Source organism: Epinephelus fuscoguttatus, linkage group LG3, assembly GCF_011397635.1.
Source record: "Epinephelus fuscoguttatus linkage group LG3, E.fuscoguttatus.final_Chr_v1".
Lineage (NCBI taxonomy): Eukaryota > Metazoa > Chordata > Actinopteri > Perciformes > Serranidae > Epinephelus > Epinephelus fuscoguttatus.
In genome coordinates, this window is record NC_064754.1 from 24,605,417 (window position 1) to 24,629,819 (window position 24,403).

At 42.2% G+C, this 24,403-nt stretch overlaps 1 protein-coding gene across 3 annotated transcripts in view; it reads left to right on the forward strand.

Moving 5' to 3' along the window:
* tll1 (tolloid-like 1) overlaps window positions 1-24,403 on the forward strand; it is a 79,602-nt gene that overhangs the window by 40,244 nt on the left and 14,955 nt on the right. For all 3 annotated transcript variants that reach the window (XM_049571992.1, XM_049571991.1, XM_049571990.1), the window contains exons 4-18: window positions 8-88; window positions 1,494-1,667; window positions 1,768-1,885; window positions 4,711-4,889; window positions 5,393-5,498; window positions 6,488-6,612; window positions 8,039-8,154; window positions 8,366-8,468; window positions 9,586-9,702; window positions 9,922-10,067; window positions 10,876-11,071; window positions 11,179-11,304; window positions 13,867-14,027; window positions 14,128-14,308; window positions 23,275-23,400. In XM_049571992.1, the coding sequence (XP_049427949.1) occupies window positions 8-88; window positions 1,494-1,667; window positions 1,768-1,885; window positions 4,711-4,889; window positions 5,393-5,498; window positions 6,488-6,612; window positions 8,039-8,154; window positions 8,366-8,468; window positions 9,586-9,702; window positions 9,922-10,067; window positions 10,876-11,071; window positions 11,179-11,304; window positions 13,867-14,027; window positions 14,128-14,308; window positions 23,275-23,400 (2,055 nt within the window). The remainder of the gene's footprint in view (window positions 1-7; window positions 89-1,493; window positions 1,668-1,767; window positions 1,886-4,710; window positions 4,890-5,392; window positions 5,499-6,487; window positions 6,613-8,038; window positions 8,155-8,365; window positions 8,469-9,585; window positions 9,703-9,921; window positions 10,068-10,875; window positions 11,072-11,178; window positions 11,305-13,866; window positions 14,028-14,127; window positions 14,309-23,274; window positions 23,401-24,403) is intronic.

The following is a 24,403-nucleotide window of genomic DNA, read 5'->3' on the forward strand; positions in this document are numbered from 1 at the left end:
GTGTCAGGTGGCCTGGAGGAACATGAAATTTCTAAGAAGAGAGGATCGTTATATCTATTGCTGGAGAGAATACGCAGGTTTGGCTTCGGTAAGGACCCAACACTTTACTACTCACTGTAATGATGGTGGTGTTTCATGCTTTAACCAATAAACTACAAATCCTGTATTCTTTACGTTAATGCAGACATTACCACAGTGGCATCCTGGATCTTTTAGGAAGCCACAGGTTCTATTTTACTTCCATACAGTGTGAAAACCAACTTAAAGCTTTGATTAGACTTCTAAAACTCAGCTTTCTGAGAAACTTTAAATGCACTACTGAGAAGACTTTTTGGTTTCTGCTTGTAACCATGCAAACTTTGACCAAAATAGTGATGAAATGTTCACTGTGATAAGAGATGATCTCAAGCAAGTTTCAAGTTTCTGCAAGTTGACTTCATGTTGTACTGAAATGAATGAAACTGATTGAAGTGCCATGCTTTGAGATGTACACAAAAAGTTGTTTCTTCTTTTGCATTTCAACAGCAATTACATGTCTAAATATTTTTGTATATATATATATATATATATGTGTGTGTGTGTGTGTGTGTGTGTGTGTGTGTATATATATATATATATATATATTCAAATTTAGCCTCCAGGTTTGTTGCAGAGGCAGTTTGAGTCTCTTTAGTGATCTTTCTACTACAGTTGGGTATCGAACTTGCTACTTATAAGGGTACTGACCGAATTACGTATTTACTACGTGTACCAATTCATGTTAAATCTATTGGTGCTGAATGTCAGTACCTGATAGCTCTCTGGGTGAGAGCCCCAGGTTTAGACAAAAGGAGGAAGTGTCGTGAAGCCTGAAAGTGAGCCATGGAACTCTGAGGCCAGCAACGGAGCTCCGTGGAGCCGCTGGGTTCAATTTCAGACGGGAGGTAGAAGCACCTGGAAACTGGGAAGCCAGGAAGCTCGCTCCCAGAGCTCCGTGGTCACACTGTCAGCTATGATATTTTGTGATGAGAGGCACCTCTGAAGCATCATCAGACCCCCATGAAGGCTACAGGCTGAAATGGAGAATCATAATTAAGCTATTTTCAATACTTTCATTGTTGCTAGACCTTTTACAAGTCAACACTGGTCTCCTTCTTTATGCTCTTTGCAACTCGGCAAAGTTTGTACCACGACCTCGACCCTACTGAATCACAATCAGATCCAGAATGTATGAACGTATGACGCATTATAAACTTCTTCAAATTAAATGTTTAATGAAACTTAATATTGCACAGACAGAGCTTTATCTGTCTGAGTGTTATTACCCTCTGATCTGAGGATAAACTTTGAAAGGTCATGTATAATAAGAAGCAGTGTGATCCAGTAATCTCACAGCACATTTATGAACTGATATTCAAAATACTAGACTAGACATTTATTCTGTTTGAACATACACAATAAGAACTTGTGGTAAATTTAGATTTGATGGCTGTTTTTCTCTCCTCACTTGATAGACTATCTCCCAAAGAACTCCAGCAAAGGAGTTGCCAATCCCAGGAGCCAAACTGGTAAAGGTGGGAAGACTGGAAACGTAGTGAAAAGCCGTATTCCTCGAGCAGCCACATCCCGAGCTGAGAGGATATGGCCTGGAGGAGTCATTCCCTACGTCATTGGAGGAAACTTCACTGGTAAGCAACTCTACTGGACTGCTGCCCATGCTGCTCAAGAGTGAAACACACACTGATGTGTGATTGTGTAAAAGTAGGATGTGAAATGTGTGTGTTTCAGGTAGTCAGAGGGCCATGTTCAAGCAGGCCATGCGTCATTGGGAAAAACAGACGTGCGTAACTTTCATTGAGAAGACAGATGAGGAAAGCTACATTGTGTTCACCTATAGACCCTGCGGGTGAGTTTGGTGAATCTCTTTGTGTACGTGTGATTGTGTGCGAGTGTGTACCTAGAGCTCAGTGGTGACCTTGTCACAGTGAGAGACGATATGGTCACTCAACAATGGCTCCACTTTCCTTCCTGTCCTGCTCCTGTTTCCCCATCCCACCAATCACGCCGCTCACTCGAAGTTTTTGTATGTTTGTGCAGTTTTTTTGTTCATACACTGGAGAAGTGCATTGTTCTGTTGAGTGGCAGCGCGGCAGGGTCATAGTGTGTTTGTGCACTTCACTGACTGGTTGGAAGTTGTGAAGTGTCAGAGTGAAATCACAACATTTGGCGGGTTTATCTCACTAAGCTGCTTTTGTGCAGATAGTTATGACAGTGAGTACATGTAGGATTAGGGCTGAACAATATAAAAAAAACCCTGACAATTAATTTTTTTTTTCGGTGATATATTGTGATATGAAAAAATACAGGAATGTCCACCAGACGACTTGAATAGCTCCCTTATTTTCCTCTCATCCTGTCCCTCGCTCATTTTCAGGTTGTGGTTGACAACTAGCGGGCATGCTCTTATCTTATAGAATAATGTTAGTGTTACCTTTCCAGCTTCACAGCTGCAAACTTCACTTCTGGTTTCTTTAGGCAGACTCATTTAGCTTTAGCCTGACTCGTAGCCAGCAACTACAGTTACTACGGTTTCACTCTATGGTGAAAAACGGTTAGTAGACGTCGTGATAATATTGTATTAAACAGGTGCATTATTTCATCTGCGCAGTGAACACAAAACTATTTTTACAGTCGTTATACTGGAACCTGAGCTTATCTTTTTTTTTTTTTTTTTTTTTGTTACACACACACACACACACACACACACACACAGGAGTCTAAATTCTCATAACAAATGCCGCCAGACTAGGTCTCATCACATGTAACCTGTCTTAAAGGTGAAGGCTTGGCCAGTAAAATAAGTCATTAAAAAAAAGAACCGTGTGAATTTTCCTTTGAATCATGCAGCAGAAAAGTTGTAGCCTGACATGTTTGACTTAAATTACCTTACCTGACATTGCGCGTCCTGCGATGTGACTATTGCGCATGCGCACATTGCAATGTCGATACTGAAACGATATATCTTGCAGCCCTGTGTAGGATAATAAGTTCATAAATCGATTAGTTTATCTGACGAAAATCAACCCACACCAGTTCAGTGATAATTGATGAATTAAAGTCATTTATTGAGCAAACAAGCCCCATTGCTATTTTTATTTTATATTACTGTGAGTTGAAAACCTTAGAGTTTTTGACTGTTGGTTATAAAAAATAAATAAAATAGTTGGTATATATGCCATATGTTATGGTTGTATCATCTTTATCAAATGTCTTTTTGCATTCGGCAGCATTCAGGCATATTTTTGGAAACCTTGATATATTGACTGTAAGTTAACAGGGATGTATTCAAACCTCTGTACTTTTTCGGTACCGACAAAAACTGTTAGGTACGATTTGTAGTCTTGTTAACTTACCTTATTTTAGTTAATTTTTAGTTAGTTAGTTTTAAAAGCAGGTAAAACATAACAATGCCCTGACAGCAGCAGCAGAGAAAATCCGCCTGCAAGAAGATGTCCAGAAGAAGCTAAAATACGTGTGGCTTTCTGGAGGATTTGTTGATTATAAAAACTGGTCCCATTGTGTCTCTCCTGTGATCTTAGAGCAGAGCAGAGCAGTACAATACCCAGAGCTAAATTTTAATAGGACTTCTGTAGACTGAACAATAATTGTATGGCAAAGAATAGTCTGCAATAACCCACACACTGTAACTGATGAAGATCTTGAGCAATCAAAATGTTGCACTGTTAAAGTGATTATTAATGTTTTGTTGGAACAGAGAAACTGCAGATTCCACCATGTTTTCTTTAATATTTCCAGTTTGTTCCAACACTGAATACTTTCTTTGGGTGTATGTACTTCTCTCTTTTTATTGAACAATGATAGTTACAGGTTTGAGAGAAGTTCATTTTGAAATGTGTCTGATTTTTAAATGTAAATGCCATTCAGATGTGTAAAAGATCTGTGTGACAGATGATGCCAGTTTTCTCGTGCTCTGTCATTGGCTGGCTGCATCAGAGATTAGACACTTTAATCTGATGTATAAATACCCTGCCGCTTGGATGTGTGACAGAGAGAGAGAGACATAGACAGAGAGAGATGCAGGAAAAATAAGTAATGTTTTATAAAAGAACCACAGTGTGTTTGTGGCACCTGTTGTGGGTGAAGTGCTGCTGATACTAGAGCTGCATACGCGAGAAGAAAAGACTCTATCTACTCCAGTAACTCCTGATCCTTACCCTGCAATCAGCTCGCTGGGTAACTTTAATCAGATTTGTTAGCCTGGCACGGATGTCTCGGCTAACCAGAGAAAAAAGAATGAGTGTGTGTGTGTGTGTGTGTGTGTGTGTGTGTGTGTGTGTGTGTGTGTGTGTGTGTGTGTTTGTTTGTGTGTGTGTTCTGTGAGCAGTGATATGTGAATTCTCATAGCTTGTTCACATTGGGTTATGAAACTGCAGCGTTATCGGAGCGCTGCATGTAAATAAATCCTGATGCTTTCCCTCTGGTGGACGTAGTACAAGGCAGGAAATCCTGAGAAGACTGTGTGTGTGTGCGTGTGTGTGTGTGTGTGTGTGTGTGTGTGTGTGTGTGTGTGTGTGTGTGTGTGTGTGTGTGTTTGAGTGAGTGTGTGTGTTCATGCAACACTGCTGATGCTTTTTTTTCTCCACTGCCAAATGAGTAGTAAATATTGTCTGCCTATCTCCCTGCTATCAACTTCCTACTAATCCTTATTAGGTGTTGTTCCTATGTGGGTCGTCGTGGCAACGGGCCCCAGGCCATCTCCATAGGGAAGAACTGTGACAAGTTTGGCATCGTGGTGCACGAACTGGGCCACGTCATTGGCTTCTGGCACGAGCACACGCGGCCTGACCGTGACGATCACGTGACCATCATCCGCGATAACATCCAACCAGGTGAGACTCAGTACCCATGATGCACCTGGGTCTCTGTTAGAATCATTTAGGGTCGTTTCCAGCCTGAGACAAGTGAGGACGTTTACGGATAATGTGAATGTGTGTGTTTTTAAATTCCCACTCGTGTTTTGTCCCTGTGTGAGTGTAAATGAGGCTTTTAATGACTGTGAAGGCACCTCGACCCCCCAGACTGTCACTCCTCCACCCACACACTCCTCTGCACCACAACGCAATCTGACAGGTGTTAAATCAGATGACACGGCAGTGAATCAGTCCTGACCCAAGTTTTTATTTAGAAACATATATTTAGAAACCTATCAGAGCTCTACGCTACCCTGATCATTAGATATATGTCCTTATTAATGCAGACGTAATTATTTAAATTTTGTTTTGTGCATTCATTTTTGTGTAAAGAATATATTTTGTTACACTCTGTTGGTTGATTTGATGCTGCTGTCCTTCTGTGTGTACAAATGTGTGTGTATTTGTGTACATGGTTGCAGGCCAGGAGTATAACTTTCTCAAGATGGAGCCAGGTGAGGTCAACTCTCTCGGGGAGCCGTATGATTTTGATAGTATCATGCACTACGCCAGGAACACCTTCTCACGGTAACTAGCCGCACAACATCTCTTGACTGCTGAATTTACAACACTATCAGATACACAATCTGCCAAAACACATTTTTCTAAAGTTCAATGTCTGCTCTGTAATTTTGTGAAGCAGTGACCCTGATGGTGTTTTGATTGTTTTTGGGGTGGAGCTGATACTTGCATCATCCAGGGCGAATAAAGGTTCAGTGCAACATGCAAAAATTTACATAAAAAGGCTGCAGCTATTCCTTTTCCTGTGCACAGTACAACCTACAAACATGTTAAACATTACTGTATTTATCAGCATCATAGCTGAGCTTGTGACCAACAAGCTAAAACAGAGCAGATATTATAGCCACAGACAGCAGTGAAGGCGAGATACTGTTGTTTACTTCATTTTTGGACTCTCGCTCACATCTGAATCCTGTCTGATTTTTAAGACCTGTTCCTAAACCACAACATTGTGCAACTCCACACCTGCTCCACCACCCGCACATATGAACAATTAGTTCTGCAACCTGATTTGACCCATGCTCACAAGATCCATAGCCCGACCTGAAACTGCAAATCCTATAAAAACCATGCCCTCTGTAGGCAGCATGTTTAAAGTCATCACTTTGGAACATTTTATACATGATAGATAATGAATATTTTAAAAAAGATACACAGTGCACACTACAGCACACTCACTTTGGGAGAAATTAGAAATAATCAGTACAATGAAACTAATGGAAACTTTTCATAGCATCACGAACACCCATGTTTTCTACGCCATCTGAAATCAGCCAGTTAATGAGGATGCTTTATAATCTCTGCATCACCTACTCTCATGACCCCTCCTATTCCCCACTCAGCTTGACTCACACATCGGGAGAAAACATAAAAACATTGGTGGGGCGATTACATTATTCTGCTTTGAAGATACATCTGTGTGTGTGTGTGTGTTGAAATTGATTTCCTTGAAGCCAGAGCATGACGTGTGTAAATGTCTCTTTTCACGCCTGCAGGGGGATGTTCCTTGACACCATTCTTCCATCCAGAGATGAAAACGGGGTCCGGCCTGCTATTGGCCAGCGCACCAGGCTCAGTAAAGGAGACATTGCACAGGCAAGGAAGCTGTATAGATGTCCAGGTACTGATATATTTACTACATGACCACAGTGTGTGTGAATATGTTTGTGCAAAGTGTCCATACAGCCAGAAAACAAAACATGACCTCTGTTTATCAGCTCGTATCTCTGGCGTAAAATATCCCCGCCCCTCCATTCTCCAAGGCACAGAGGTGAAGTTGAGTAATTTGTTATTTCATGCGACGCTTCCCTCTCTGTTTTCGTGTCTCACACACGTCACACACGCTCATCCCGTCAGTTCTTGCGTACATCTGTGCCGTTCGGGGCGTCCCTCTGTTCCCTGTTGCGCAGTTCTCATGTGATCTGGATCTGCTCTCAAGCTGAGCTGTGGGGTAATGTCGCAATGGTTTACTATCGCAAGTGTTGCCATCCCACACACTCACATCCCCAAGATGAAGTCACACTTTAGGTTATCATGTCGACATGATCTTAGACAAACAGATTAAGTAATATTTGTCACCATTCTGGTCTGTTAAAATTGTCTTTAAAATCTGTGCTGTTAAAATCCAATATATCTGACAATATGCAAGTATGGCATTTATTTCATTTATGCATATTAATAACTGCACATATATCACAGGATATATGTCATTCTGCTGAATCCATTTTGATACTGGAGCGAGAACAAGACTGTTTGTGTGTCCCAGCTGGAAATATATTCAACCTCAACCTTATAAGGTCATATTTGAGTGATACCATATTCACTGACAGATGAACAGAGCCCCAGGGCATTGTGGGGGAAAACAGCATGCATGATGGGATAGGAGGGGCACATTTGGCTAACCTCCTTTTGAGAGGGAGCGACGGCGTTAAACTCGGAATGAATGAACAAGAGAGAAATGTTGCTTGATAATTTTCCCACGACTTCCTTTCCAGCTGTAATAGTTTTCTTTCTTCATTGTTAAAGATTTAAAGTCTGTCAGTCTTGCTCACTTACAGTAAATGACTCTACTACTGGGGAATGTTTAATTCTGCTGAATGGTGACGAGGCTTAATGACTGTGGTCAGACCTCACATGTATGCTGATACACATGGGAATGCAGACACACAGACTGCAGACTCGAACGTGCAAAACTAAGACAAGCCAAAGACAACATGAAATGCGAGTTTGTTTGGGAGAGTGATTTTAATTCCTTTACTGTTTTTACGAATCAGAAATAAGGGTCCAACAGTTTCCATCTGGACAGATCCGACATTGTAGACTAAGGCTGTTGTTTTGACAGAATAGTCTGTAGTATATTTATTTTGGTAAATTGGCAGTAAAAGATTGAGAATAATAATAGATATGAGAGCCATGTGTTCTTAAGTAATGTACCATAAGTATCAGTACACAGCTGAAAGGATTACACACAACAGCAGGACTCACCACAAAAATGTAACTCCATCTGTGTGTGTGTGTGTGTGTGTGTGTGTGTGTGTGTGTTGCAGCATGTGGAGAGACACTCCAAGATTCAACGGGCAACTTCTCATCTCCTGGTTACCCCAACGGATACCCCTCATACACGCACTGTGTCTGGAGAATATCAGTTACACCTGGAGAAAAGGTGCATACACACACACCCACACACAAACACACACCCTGCAGTGCAGTGAATGTGCATGCGCTAACAGAGAGAGACTGCTGACTGTTTATTGATTATGTCCTCACACCACAGGTACCACCCTCTTCTTCCCTTCTGCCTCTCCTCGACTCCTTCTTTGAGGTGCAAACACACTGTAATAAATATGTAAATGTTCTTACTTTTTCTCCTACAGATTGTTCTTAACTTCACCACCATGGATCTGTATAAAAGCAGTTTGTGTTGGTACGACTACATTGAGGTTCGGGATGGGTACTGGAGGAAAGCTCCACTGCTCGGTAAGATCAAGGGACAGTCAGGCAGGGTGAGATAAAGGAGGGCCAGAAGGGTGCTGGTTGCCTTTTAAAGGAGTAGTAGGTCGTCCAAAAACAATATAAACTGTATATAGTACTCACCTCTTTAGGCTCTTTATGGTTCCATAAAAAGCTTCTTATTGAATGGCATCATAAACATACTCTTCAGCAGAAGTGAAAATAAAAGCCTCTCATTTGCCATTTTGCCTCACTAAATTTGCAATTTTCAGCACTGTCTCTCATGTATCCCCTGCTGCTTACAGTCTGGCACCTGATTGCTCCTTTTTCATAAAGCCCTGACCTCACCTGCACTGTGCCCACAAACATCCTGAACACAGAGAATAAGAAGAACATCGCCACACACATCTAGTGGGTCTGTTTGAGTCTGTACATTGTTTTTAGGAAAATCCTGTGGAAAGCCCAAAAAATGAAAGCATCGAGCAGAGTCCAAAAAAAAGACAGCAAAAAAGTTTCTAAAACATCCCAAAACCTTTTTGAAGTCTCTTGTACTGTATTCTCCAAGAGTCTTGTATTCATTTATGGAACCAAACAACTATATTGTGAACAAAGCATTGCTGGATTATCCTCTTGAAAAGGAATTTGTTGTGCACATTTGTGGACGTTTACTTGCTCTTACTTTGAATTTTCAACCTGCCTATGACGCGCATGCACAACAAATCCCTTTGTGCATTCCGCTCTGCTTAACGCCATCGGATAGAAACTTTTTCTGGGATCAAAGAGAGTGTAAGGAGGATAGTCCTATGTACAGTTTATATTGTGTTTGAGTGAACTGTTCCTTTAATAAACTGTTGCTCCGTCATTAGCTCTTTACTTCTGCTGAAATCACTTTGGATGATTGACAATGCTGTGACTCTAAGGCCATGTTCAAAATGACAGTATCAAAAAATCTATCTGATTGGCCAGTTCAGTGTTTTGCCAGATGACATCACTTTGCACTGAAGCAAAACTTGAACCAGGATTAAAAATATACAGATTTATGAGAATTGTTATTGTATTTCCCTCAGATATTTCACATCACGTTTCACAGGCTATGACACAAGTTATGATTCTGACAGGGTTTGTTTTGATGTGTTTTTAACAGGCAGGTTTTGTGGAGATAAAGTTCCTGACGTGTTGATCTCCACTGACAGCAGAATGTGGATTGAGTTCCGCAGCAGCAGCAACTGGGTGGGAAAAGGCTTCGCCGCCATTTATGAAGGTGACCTGAGAAAACAAATATTCACATGAAAACATAAATACATGTGTAAAAACAAAGAGTGTAAACCCAGTGTACATGGTTAAGTAAAGGCTGGGTTTCACGACTGCAACTTTTGAGACGTTTACATGCATAATTAATATATACACGAGTTTCAGGTGTTGTTGGTTACTGCAGTGTATGCTAATCTGTCCTGTCTCTCTGTCTGTCTGTCTTGTGCAGCAATCTGTGGAGGGGAAATCACCAAAGACTCAGGACAGATTCAGTCTCCCAACTATCCTGATGACTACAGACCCTCTAAAGAGTGTGTGTGGAGGATCACTGTGTCTGAAGGATACAACGTCGGGCTCAGCTTCCAGGCCTTCGAGGTGAGTCACTTCTTGTGTATGTGTGTGTGCGTGTGTGTGTGTGCTCATGTTTGTGTGTGTGTTTCTCTCTCTTCCTCCCCCTCTGTGAGTGTGTGTACAAGTGTGTGTGCTCAGGAATGTCTGGGTCAAATTTCACGCTCGTATAGCTGCTAAGAAGTTAATAATGTTAGTGGTGCATGTGTTTGTGTGTGTGTGTGTGTGTGTGTGTGTGCGTGCGTGCGCGCACAGAGACACGGCACGGTAGAGGATTAGTTTTGTGCTGTAAAAATGTCAGTGTGCTAAATGACTCAATCTGTCCCCAACCTTGCTTCAACCCTGTAAGGTCAAAGTTCACCGTTACACAGAAGTGAACATCAACCTTGTTTAAAATCGCTCCAGTCAAGGGCTAGGTATCGTTAAGAAATTACGTTTTTATAGCATCTCAGCATACTGAACTGCCAACTCAAATATACCAAGCTTGACTTCACCACACCACAGACTGTATGGATTGTAGCTGCTGCTGCGGGAGTGCGAGCTCTGCACCAGGGACAGTTCCAAGAATCCACCTGCAGTTTCGATACTTATTGGTATTGGGTTATTTCAGTCGATACCCTACGAGTATCTAGTACTGATACCCAGCCCTACTCTAGTCTAAGACACTTCTCTTGGCTAAAACTACGCAAATAAGATCCAGCTTGTAAAAAGACGTGCTTTCCCCACTAGGTTTTGCTGAGATATTTGATAGTGACAGGACAGATGTTGATATTCACAGAGGTGTTGTGTTTCTCACTGCATGTTTGTGTGTTCACCTACGTGAATGTTTTTCCAGATTGAGAGGCACGACAGCTGTGCCTACGACTACCTGGAGGTCCGAGATGGCCCCCTGGAGACGAGCCCTTTGATTGGTCGATTCTGTGGCTACGACAAACCTGAGGATGTGCGCTCCACCTCACACACGCTGTGGATGAAGTTTGTCTCAGACGGCACAGTCAACAAGGCCGGCTTTGCTGCTAACTTCTTCAAAGGTATGTGTGTGTGTGTCATGTGATTGTTTTTTTCTCACGAGACCTCTTAACCAAAGCATTCTTTAGGTGTGTGAAAATAAATGTGCGCTGACGTGGGTGTTTTTCAGAGGAGGATGAGTGTGCCAAGCCAGACAATGGTGGATGTGAACAGAGGTGTGTAAACACTCTCGGCAGCTTCAAGTGTGCCTGTGACCCGGGCTATGAACTAGCTCCAGACAAGAAGAGCTGTGAAGGTAACTGTGAGTGTGTGTGGTGTGTGCGTGTGTGTGTGATGCAATCATGTTTGTATGCGCATTCCTTTGTAAGTCGCTGTGTGTTTCTGTAGGATATGAGTCTAACTCATCAGAAAAAAAAAACATCCGAGCAGCCTCCATCAACAGGAAAAAACAACTTTCTGACACAAAGCCACATGCCCCGCTGCTTTAGTGCCACAAATGCTGTGAAGGTCCTTTAATCCCACGAAATAGATTAACTACCCACAGTGACCCTCATACTGAAACAACTGAAACCACTTCTGAGGCAGAGAGAGAGAAAGCTATGCTGAGAGAAATATACAAATGGTGGTTTTGCTGTATTTCTTTGAAGAGCAGTAGTTACTTTGGCTTCCCCACTGAATTAATGTGTGGGAACATTGTGGAGAAAGTGGATTTAAAGGGGAAATAGACACCTTTTTTTGCTTTAACTTATCATTATGAAGTAAATATTGATTGCTGTAGAAAAATGACACCATCAGCATTTAGATTGGTTCCCTTAAAGCCTAATTTTCATCATGTAATTCTCTCTGCCCCAGGGTATGATTTTCAGGGGAAATAAAGGGTTGATTTACAGCACAAAGGAAGTGCATCAACTACTGCGCAAAAAAAACCCAGGAGTAAAATAGTGCTTTTGTTTTCCCTAGTAGTTATCAGTGGCTATCCCTAGTTATCAAAAGAGTATTGCTGTATGGTAGAATGGCCACTTATGTTGTGTAATACATTTTTTTTGCTTCATTCCAATAGAAATGTACTTTTTACCCTTTTTCTACCAAAAGCATTGCATATATGCAGGTTTTTTAAATGTGGGGAAACCTGATATACTGCCAGCAGTAGATGAGTATGACTTTGTTTTTTGTTTTTGGTGCCGGTGTATCACATTCAACACCATGACTGTGCTGGAAAGCAGCGTAGTAAACAGAAGAAAGCATCATGGAGGCCAGTGAAAGTCAGTCAGTGGTTACTTCTTTTTTATACCCGTTACTTATTCTCTCAAACTCAGTGCTGACTAATTTGTAATGATGTTTGAGCACTGCATGGGAAGAGATGGGCAGACTCTGTGATGGCGCGTCATTGCATTGAGCTGTAAAAGGGGCTAAAATTAACGCATCCACCCCAGTGTCATGTCTCTGTTACTTCCAAATGGAGCAGATCGATGAGTACTGCAGAGTCATTTGTCCTGGGAATAAATGCCAGTTGTAACCTTTGACATTAGAGACTAAAGCCAGGTGTCAGTGTTTTTTTTTCCAGTGGCAAAGGATCTTTTGTCTCACCTAAGTGACATCACCAAAGCTAGTTTGTATTTTTTATATTCAATTACAGTGACATCTGAGGTTTCTCCATGCCCATCTCGAGAAGGATAAATTGGGGAAATGCTTGGCTGAACAAGTATCACACTAATAAATATGTTTGGAATAATAGGACAAACTGAGAAACTGAGTTGTGGTATGAGGAAAATGCTGTGGTGAACTGTACGGGTATTATCGTGTCTTGTGAGTAACTGGGGACGGCAGTAGCTCAATCCATAGGAACTTGGCTTGGGAACCGGAGGGTCGCCGATTCAAGTCCCCACCCGGACCAAAATATGGAGCATGGACTGGTAGCTGGAGAGGTGCCAGTTCACCTCCTGGGCACTGCCAAGGTGCCCTTAAGCAAGGCACTGAATCCCCCAACCTCTCGGGGCGCCAGTCCACGAGCAGCCCCCTCACCCTGACATCTCTCCATTTAATGCATGTAAAAAAGGTCCTGTTTGTGCATGTGTGTGTGTGTATTTCGGGCCTGTGGAAAGATTGAATTTCCCCCTTGGGGATTAATAATGTAAATAAACTTTTAAAAAAAAATTAGATTAAATTAACTTGCATTAGCTCACATGACATACCTCCCCTTGAAATTAACAAATACCAGTAGTAATGACTTTCTTTTGAGATTAATCTGGTGGCTTTAGGACATCATCAGTAGAAGCAGAGTCTCCGTCCTCGACTTCATCATGTCAGAAATAAAACCGTCCTGACTGAAATAAATGCAGCATACAAATGTTTTCATCAAAAGCCCTGCTACAAACTAGAGATGATTATGAGCAAGAGCTATAAACACTCTGTTGCACATCGGTTTCATGTTCTCTATGTCTCTCTGTTAAATTACATTGCCCCTCTCAAATAAATATATGGCCCTTATAGCTCCCCATTGCACAAAACCAGACACTCTCACATGACGGCTCAGTTTCTTTAAACACTGGGGAAAATGTGGATTTGACATTCGGCTGCAGCCTGGAAAGCAATAATTTATGACTTTAAAGAACAGTGCATTTGAAACCTAAATAAAAACAACTGACTGAAACATTGACCAGATCCACCATCGGTTGTGAATGTATGATGCGGTTTGGCAGGGTGAGGGGAATCCCACTCCCACCACAATGTAAAATAAAACAGCTCCAAAACTCCGTCATTTTCTGTGCAGTTCTGCCCTTGTGGCTTGTAAGACATGTAAACATATATATCATGTCCTTGGCACGTGTGTGTTTCTGAATTGTGTGTGTGTTTCCAGCGGCATGCGGCGGTCTCCTCTCCAAGTTGAACGGGACCATCAGCACTCCCGGTTGGCCTAAAGAGTATCCGCCCAACAAGAACTGTGTTTGGCAGGTGGTCGCTCCCACTCAGTACCGCATCTCCATGCAGTTTGAGGCCTTTGAGCTGGAGGGGAATGAGGTAAGTGTGAATGTGTGTGTGTTGTCTGTTCATAATATGGAGGTGCAAAGCATAAGTAGCCATCTTGTGGATGTGTGTTACAAGAGCTTTCTGTCTTTAGGTGTGTAAATATGACTACGTGGAGGTGCGCAGTGGCCTTTCATCAGACTCTAAGTTGCATGGTAAATACTGTGGCACCGAGGTCCCTGAAGTCATCACCTCTCAATATAACAACATGAGGATTGAGTTCAAGTCTGATAATACCGTCTCCAAGAAAGGCTTCAAGGCTCACTTCTTCTCAGGTAAGACACGTGTGTTACAACTGTGTGTGTGTGTGTGTGTGTGTGTGTGTGTGTGTATGCATGTGTGTGTGTGTGTGTGTGTGTGTGTGTGTGTGTGTGTGTGTGTGTGTCTGTCAGGGGTGGGCAGAGCAGTGTGTTTTGTTTGGGACATACAGATGGACAATGAGGAAGTTATTTATGCCGCAGGATCAGTATGAGAGGCTTCTAGTATGGATATTTTCATACTTTAATTTCGTGAAACTGGCTCACAATTAGTCTGACATTGCCAGACCAAATCCCAAATGTGAGTTAGTCTGGAACCTCTCAGTTCATTTTTGATTTCCTTTAGGCGTTATCAAAGACTGTAGGTCAAACCGCCTCAGTCTGGATGCAATTGGATAGACCTACAACCAATCAGAGCAACGAAACATGTGACACAGCACTGAGCATTGGACAAATGTATACAGACGACAAAGTGCGAAGATGAGCTGTGATGGTGTAGCATCGCTGCAACCATCTTGGTTGTTTTCCAAAATGCCTTCATAACGCTTCTCTTTATGCCATAACAAGCTAGGTTTATGCTCGTTGTAGTGTCCCTGGCATGAGGGTGCTTGAGCCAAAAACAAACCTGCCAGCACTCCCATCTTTCCCAGGTTTCTCCTGTATTTCGAGGCCATCGCGCAGCTCCGTCCTGTTTTGTTGTTTCTCCCAGGAAACTCCCGTAATTTGCATGACCCTCAAACTGTATTCTAAATAATCGTCATACAAGGATTCATAAGTTTGTATGTTTGTCTGATGTCGCCCAAGTCACCATATTATCTATTAAACACAAACTACACAAGTTATAGACATACTCCATACAATTCAGCCCATCTGTCACCACAACCTGGTAAATCACAAGCAGATTTGTGGAGCATGTGCCAGCTGCTCTCTGTGCAGGCAAACAGGCCAGCTAACTTAACATAGCTGTTAGCTTAGCTGTCGTTTAAATGGCAGGGGAGGATGGTGTTTGCCTAACAAAATCAAAGAACACTGTAAATTTACTTGAAGTAGAGTTCAACTATAGAGTTTCTATTCATATCTGCCATTCACCAGGATACTGGCAATGCCTTTTGCAAAGCCTGTCAAGTTGACTTTAATATGGGGCATGGTTGGCAGAATGACATGAGCCAACATATCAGCACCCAATGGTGGAGTCAGTCATTTTAGAAACACGCCCCATATTAGGTTGTGATTGGCCTGACCGGGGCAATGTCAGCTGGAAATCTGTCTGAAGTGGAGAGACCGGATGCGTTTGCCAGAGCTAGTAAAAGATGACCTCGCAGAATCATCTGGTACCCAGGCTGGCTCACGACTGGAATTTGTTGTGATGAAATAAAATCTAATTGCTCAGCAGATGCTTCACTGGTGTCTAGCTTAACTTTTTGACCTGCCGCCTATTTCCATCCCGATAACAAAACTGATATTGGATCAACCCTCCCACTCTCTCATATCTCTGCTTTTTACTGTGCTACATGAATGTCACACTCCATCCTGCATTTGTGTTGGCCCCAAACATATTGTAGATGCTTTTTCCATTCCTGATTTGTGTCCTCTGCCCACCTCCACTGACAGTTAATTTGTGCGTATGTCTGCTTCTATGGTTGTTGTATTTGTGGAAATATCCATATGTTATGTGTGCACACCCCTCTGTTTCTCTGCCTGTCTTCATGTGCCGTGTCTGTCTGTCACGCTGCGTCTCCTGAGCGTCCACCAGCTCTCAGGCGTCCCTGCACACCCACCCTGCGCTCTGCCCTCTCTCCCTCAGACAGGCTGGCTCTGTGTCAAGAGCGTATGATTGTGTTTGAGTCATGCCAGGACATAAAGCGCGGCCGCTCTCCGTCCCGTGGCCATGTCAACAACAAGCTGGCGACCTCATCAAAGGTCAGAGGTAACATGACCTCACAGTCGGAATCTCTGATTGGCTCTGGTCTACTGTGTGACGAGAGAATGGATGGATCCTGTTTTAATAGCGTGGATCATTTCTTTATCCATTCTCCTCCTGAAGGAAACATGTGCTTTGTCCCGGTGCCATGCTACATACTAATACTAGTTTAAATGGTATACAGCAGTATTGATTCGTACAATACAATGTTATTATGAAACAACTTTCAGCAGCACAATTATATTGTTACATAACTCTCTGCGGTCCAAATTAACGATTCCAATCAAGCTGAAAGGTATACTATGCAGGATTGTCCGTTACTGTTTGTAAACATGCTCGACAGTGAAAGTCTCTGCAGAAAAATCCATCACTACACACTTCTAATGGGGCATAAGGTTTAAGAAAGTTTGATGAAGCTCAGTTTTGCACATATGAAGAGTTTGCTCTCCTGTTATTTTTGTATTGGAAAATTATTATTTGCAGTAGGTACACAAAAAGTTAAAGGTGTACTATGCACTTGTCGGCCACTGATTGTAAACAGTATCACCAGCAAAAGTGAAAATGAAAGCCAACCCCAGCTTTGTCCGCTTGCCATTTCGCCTCGTTGTATTTGTGTGTTTTTTGCCGTGCTTTGACCAGTTTTTGTAGATTACTCTTGGATGTGTGCTGCTTACGGTCTGGCACATGGTCACCAAAAAATAAGAAAATACAGGCAGAGGGCAGAGTCTCCGCAGATGCCACACACTTGTTGTGGGTCATAAGTGATGGCTAAGAGGGAATACTGTTTTTAGGAAATCCTGCACAGTATATCTTTAATTTACTGTACTGTTTTGTCATAAAAGGAGATGATGTGCATCAATGGATGTTAATCAAACTGCAGCTTTGGAAGCTACAGCTAAATTCAAACTAGTGGTGTGTCTCAAATCACATACTTCCGTTAGTATACTTCTATGTAGTATACTATGTGCACTATGTACTTATTGGTGTAGTGTGCAAATTTCGACAGGGTAGTGTTGTCTCAAACCAAATATGGCCGGAAATGAAGACTGCAAATTAGCTAGTTAGCAAACTAGCATTAGCATTCACGTTATTGTTCGTGGTACCAAATCATTACAGACTGCTAAATTAACCCAATAAACATACTGCTGGCTTATACCCGACAACAATATGGTGGTGCTTAGTGCAAAAAACACATATATTTGTACAATGCAGCGACATTCACGGTAGCACAGTCCTTGGCCGCTATTTCCAGTTTGAAAAGTGGTCCCTCCCCTTCTGCTACGTAGCCAAGATGGCGACCATTGAGGGCGAGAATGTCCATAGTTCCACACTCAACTTCTTGACCATTTTGAGTGCACCATCCGGGTACTCATAGTGCACTGCATTTTTCCATACTTCTCAGTGTCAACGCACTTATGCACTCAAAATAGTAAGTGTAAGTACAGAAGTACGCGATTTGAGACACAGCAATAGGTCTTCTCCCAAATTGAAAAATTAATACTTTTGTTTTTTATTCTCTGGTGATGTGTTCCAGAAATGTTCCACAAGCTCCTAAACTATAATTAAATTAAATTTGATTACTTTTAATTTGTTGGAGATGTAAGAAGGTCCTTCTTTCCTGCATTTTGTCAGAGGACAAAAATTTCTATCGCACCACATTATGAAAAACAAATGAACACAGTAAGTAAGTAAGTTCCACAAAACACAAACAGGAAAACCACTGAGAATTAGTACATAGTTTGGAACTGGGACACAGCTATGATTCTCTGGTTAAATGACAACAAATATCCCCCCTCTCGCTGTTGCAGGGATGAATTTGTTGGATGTTAACACTAGATAATCACAACTGTAGGAAGCTGTCCTGAAGAAAAGATCCAGATTTCTCTTTTATTACTCTGACGTTTACAGTAACTAAAAGAGAAACAGTGAAACCGATCCAAAAGGCAACTTCATTATAACATTTCGGCTGCTTCCTTGTTTTCCAGAGGAAGTAAAGCTGTCAACTGAATGAGCTCGTCAAATTAAACTACCTGCAGAACACCTGGAAGTCAAACCGCTCAGCGGAGCGTTACACAGAGAAATTACTTTCACTCAGATACAGATAATGTGTGTGTGTGAGTGGCTCTTCTATTGTCAGAAGCTTTTGGTTGGCAAAGATCCAGCAGCTTTAGGGAGGTCCCTTCGGCCTCCCACACACTACTAATCCATGTGAGTGTGCACGTGTGTGTGTGTGAACGCGCATGTGTGTGTGCATGTGGATATTGTGTGCTTGACCTGAAGAAAGCTACAATGGACACTGTGTAGCATCAACCGCAAAGCTTCTTAGCCTGTGATAGGGTGAGACTGAGCCCACAATAGCACTGTAATACCACATCGGACACAGACAAACACACGCGCACAAACTCACACAGGCACACACACACAGGGAGGGAAGGATTTAGTGGTTTCATTAAAAGCAGATCTAGTTTGATTCACAAGCTCTTGAGTTGAGGTGAGACTCTGCGTCTGTGTCTAATCTCACATCTCTTTATAGGAATCTGTCTCTCACTCACAGTCACAAACACACTCGGCTTTGTCTCCCACACTCTCCCTTCTACATGCTCTTGTCTTCCTGTGCGGCCATCTGCAAATCCCCACCTCAATGTTTCTCTGCCTGACACCATCACTGTTGTTGTCAACGTGGCAGCCCCACACAGAGCCAGTCTTCCCTTCCACCTCCACCCTGTGATCCTCCGGTGTTCAGCCTCACTAAAAAGGGCTTTGTCATCGCCCAGCCACGCTGAGGGGAGATCATGGGGTCAGAAGAAGCCACAAATTAAAGGATGAGTGAGAGAAAATGAGTGAGAAGTGGAAAAACACCTCAGTTGTGTCCTTTCAGTTTTTGTTTTTGAGTCAGCAGATATTCAAACCTTTAACCTCTTAACAAGCAGCAGCGTGGCAGTCATTATTAACTCATGGTGGGCAGCCAAACATTGAGCAAACTTACAGACAACTTCACCTGAACTATTTTGGAACTAAATCCCCAAAGATACTGAGTAAGTCAGGCTGAACATATATAATACATCATCATGACATTATAGTGTTACTTGAATATTATTATGTCACTAAATGAAAACATCATACAGCTCTAACAGAGAGGTATGACAAGCTGATTGAGAATACGTTTGATACCATCAGTGTCAGGGTCAACAATAAGAACTGCCTGCGGCAAATAAAATGCCACATTGGGCTAGTAAATCTAACAACAGTCCAACAATCTGGCAAATGGTAAAAGAAATTAAATGCATATTTTTTTCCGGAGCTGATGGAAGCAGGTAAAGAGTGAGCCATCACGCTTCTTTCTCATCTCTGTTTTGAGTTGCACATGCCCAGTCCTGATTGGACGTTGAGAGAAAATGGCAGCAGTTCAAGACAAAGTTTGTGAGCTGAAGCGCAAGCGAGCATTTAGATTATCCTGGAAACAGGAGTTTAGTTGGAAGGCGTTAGAGGATGTGGGCAAAACTCCAGCTATGTGTTGTGCAGTTTACTGCAAGTTTCAGGGCAAAGCAGCCAAGACAGGTCGTAATTTTGAGGCATGTCGATTTTCTGCAAAACATCACTGGAGTGCTGTTAGGTCTTTGGTCTTCTTTGTTATTTGATGAAATCTAATGACTAAAACAATTTGTTTAGGAGCAAGGAAAAATTGACTTTGGGCAAGAAGATGTCTGACCGATTTGCCGGGCAAGTAAAAAAAGCATGAAACCTAAACCTTGAGTGTGGAATAAGAGTTCAGAAACCTTAAAGCTACTGAGGCAAAACAAAGTGGGAAACTATTAAACGAGTCATCATTTTTGGAAATATGCACATTCGCCTTCTTGCTGAGAGAAGAGGGGATCGCTCTCACATCTCTGTGGTGAATATGAAGCTCCAGCCAGCATGCGATTAGCTTAGCTTAGCACAGAGACTGGAGGCAGGGGAAAACAGGGAGCCTGGCTCGGTCCACGGATGACAAAATCCATGTACTAGCACCTCTAAAGCTCACGAATTAACATGTTATCTACTGTTTGTTTAATCTGCAGAAAACCCAAATCCTGTGGACCAGATCAGACAGAGTGCGTTTTGCAAATAGCAAAACACAAGGCACAGTGCATTGCGTTTTTTTGTTGAAGCCTGCCCTGATCAGACAGAGCGCTTTTAGACTCTTTCAGGGCTTTTTTGCCTTTATTGGATAGGATAGGTTTAAGCATGAAAGAGAGAATGACATGCAGGAAGGGGGTGCAGGCTGGAATCACACCTGCAGTTGTTGTGGCAAGGACATTGCCTTTGTATATGGGGTACCTGCTGAACCCACTAAGTCACTGAGCACCCTCAGAAAGGAGGTGAGGTGACATTTTGTTCAGTTTACATAACATACCACCATCATAGAAATACAGTTACCAGTTATGTTAATGAGGTAATCATCTAAGCTAATAGGTAATAATTGGTATAAAAGATAATGAAGATTTCTTTGTAGTTGATTTCATTGACTGCAACTATTTTATAAACAGCAGTAAGGCGATATTGTACTGTCGAGAAAATCAGGTCTCCTCGTTTGTATGCAAATTTATGGAGCAAAATGCTTCAAAAATCCTATCAGTTTATTCATGGGGGGAATTTCTGGTCTACATTTAGGCATCACCATGACAACTTAATGTCCCACATATGCTACGTCCCACATATACCATACCATGTACTGTGGAGATGAACATAAAATTCACAGAGAAGTAGGTCTCCAGTATCTTTCCAGATTTATGACACAGGGCTCAGGAGATACAAACGTGATGACAGAAGCTCTCGTCACATTTTACAGTTTCTCTTCAGTTGGCCGGGTGAACTCATCAGAGGGGAGCACAGCTGATCCGAAAACAGCTGCTATGATCAGAGTCGTTTCAGAGCCAAGGTCAAGTTTGACCACAGAGCAGCCGTAACCATGAACCCCAAGAGCAGCACAAACAGCAGCAACAGAACCAGACACACACTCACTAACTTAACTGTAGCTGTCCATTGTTGCTTTGACTCTTCTTAGTGCTCTCTCTTTTATTACACCTTCCTCTCCTCTAACCTTTCAGCAGTGTTTTTATACTGCTGAGATTGACTTATGCTTTATTGTTCCTGGTAAAGTATGTTTTACGTTTACAAGAGAAAAGGCTGTGGGGAAGTGGATTAACCAATCACTTTGGCAAAAGTAAAGCTATCTTATGTAATGAGTGTAAACTTCCCCAAATCCAATAAAGTGCAGGACAGAGCCGCTAACACTCTGATACTCAGTAGTAGCATCAAGAACGTGCCTCCCCACAGTGGGTTGTATTAAACAGTGGATGTGTCAGTCATGAATGGGGCTCTTTTAAAAATGTAATCCCACAAAATAATGTAGGACTTCCCATTGTTATCACAGCCTGTTATTCCAAAACCCCAATAATCTAAAAAATATCCCATTGGACTGAATGTCTATGTATCTGATGACCCGTTACTCTGAAATGCAGCCATTGCTCCAAAAATACACACTCTCCCAAACAGAAGCACATGGCTAATTATCATGCAGAATGACATCATTGGATTACTGGGTGCCAGGTTTTTTTTTGTTTTTTTTTTGGCGAAGGTATGACCCTCACTACTCTGCCTCTGATTGGCTAGTACTTGTTGTCTTTGGTGGTTGGATTGGTTAGATTAAGGCAAGAGGAGTGAGATTGGTTAATGTAAGAATTCCAAGGTAAACCAATCAGAGGCAGGGAAGGGCAGGACATGCCTTCAACATAGTAGGAAAATCAATGTTGCTGACTGGACACTGGTTACGACAGTCATATATACACAGATGCTCCCACGACACATTCTCAGTCCCAACTCATCAAATACTGACAGCATCGGTGTTGGATGTTCAGGAACAGGTTGGCAATTTCTGTTCATTACATGCATTGTGTTTTTTCAAAATAAACTCCTGTTTTTACTGGAAATGTCCAGTTTCCTTTCAAAATAAACTTAAAATGAAAGTAAAACACTTCATTTTTAAGATTACTTCCTTAGGATCAGGCAACGAAAGCACGTGTTTTGGCTTTAAATAAGTACATTTGTTACTAATGTAATGTAACGTCATGTGACATAAGTCACAAGCGTAGTAAGCTACATGTACTAGCACACTACAGAGTTATTAAAATAAGTTGATTGACTTGTAGTTTCACACGGTACATAACCAGCGGCCTCTGAGGTGAAAGTCTAGAGTGTGTTTGACCCATCCACCTCCCTTCCTCCCCACCCCATGTAGACATTCTTGCTCTTTATACTGCGACTCATATGGGGTACCTCTGTGTGTCAGTATCTGATGCAGAGGGCCACTGACCAAGCGTTGGTTTTTTACAAACTGGGAGTGAGACTGCTCCCAATCAACTGGGGAAAAGAGGGTGTGAAACGTCAGGAAGCAGGGATGACTGATTGCAGGCTATGAATCTTTCTAACTGCAGGGAGAGTGTGTATTTTTGGAGCAATCAGCGTTTGTTTTAGGATAACAGCCTGTCAGAAAAATGGGCTTTTGGTCCAGTGAGACCTTTTTTGAACCACTGGGGTTTTGAAATAATGGGCTGTTTGAACAATGGCATGGCACCTTCGCTGTTTGGGAGAGGGGTTTAGTGGTCAATAGTCTGTCTCTCTTTGCTTTAACTCTTAGCTCTGTGATAAAAACTTTTAACTTGGCAGGTGAAGTATGAACAGTATTGTGCAGTCTTACAGTTGTGGGCAATCATGTTTGCCGAGCATGATCGCTGGATATTAATGTTCATGTTTGTCTTTGCCACCTTCTCTTCTTTGTACTGTATTTTTTTGTTGACCTTACTTTCTTTCACTAATTCGATTTACATCTGATCCTATCTTTATATCACTGTTTGTTTCGTCACCTTTTCCCTGCTGTCTGTCACTCCTCTCCTTAAAAACTCCCCTTCCTGAAGGTTTCATTTCTCCACTCCTCTCCCCCGCTTGACCTCTTGCCTCCCTCCCCCTCGTCCTTTTTTTTTGCTGTTTCCACATGAGTGATGTGTTGCATGTGTATCTCTCACAGACAAAGATGAGTGCAGCAAGGACAACGGTGGCTGCCAGCACGAGTGCATCAACACAGTGGGCTCGTACGTTTGTCAGTGTCGCCATGGCTTTGTACTGCATGAGAACAAACATGACTGTAAGGAAGGTGGGTTTCACGTACATTCACATCAGCACACACACTGGCATAAAGGCACTGGAGTGCACATGCATGTGCTGCCACATTCACACAAGCATGCGCTCATTCACAAGAACAGTCATCGTCCATCATACAGCCCTTACGCTGTTTACCCACACCAGAGTCCTCATGACAACAGACTGGTCCTGTCTATTTGAGGACAGACTTTACATACATAAATCTCCACACTTGGTGCCTGCAAGCAGAGCTGTCGATTTGAGGCCTAAGACACGGGCAGTTGTCACATTAAGTTACAAAGGTGAAAACTAAACATGATTTGACATAAAGACATTCATGTCCCAAGTTTTGACCAGAGGGCTGCACCATGAAGCAACATTAGTGGGTTAACGAGGTATGTTGAGCCTGAAGTTTTCTGTCCTAGAGAGGTGGCTCTCTTTTAACCTGGCTAGATCGCCATGGCAACTTGTGCTGCAAGGCTAACCTGGCCAGGACCATTTTTTATTTCAAGTTTTAGATGGAAATCCTCTAAAAAGCACCTTTCACAGCTCATTGAATAGCGTCACTCTATAATCAGTGTGAATCTATAAGTGATACAGTTGAGGGAATATGTTATAAATGCGCTTAATCCAACTTCTTGAGCCATGACATTACATTCAGCACTTACTGCATGTGTCATGCTGCATTTTTGTTGATGTTACCACAGGAACCTGCAGCATCAGTGACGCAGAAAATCTGAGCAAGAACATAGTTTTATTATTTACACAGGGTTGTTGTTGCTCTCACTAAATGCACTGTGTTTGTAGTGCTCTCTGGTCCATTTTCCCACATTGGCTCTGAAAGAAAACTGCAAGTAACATTATACCTTAATAGTTTACTATATTATTATTCAGTATGACATATACTTTCATTTGAAAGGCTGTATAATTCCTTCGAACCACAATGCTACCACTTAAATTATGTTTTTACACTTCGTCCTGATTTGCTCAAATCACACTGCAGGTATACACTGCAG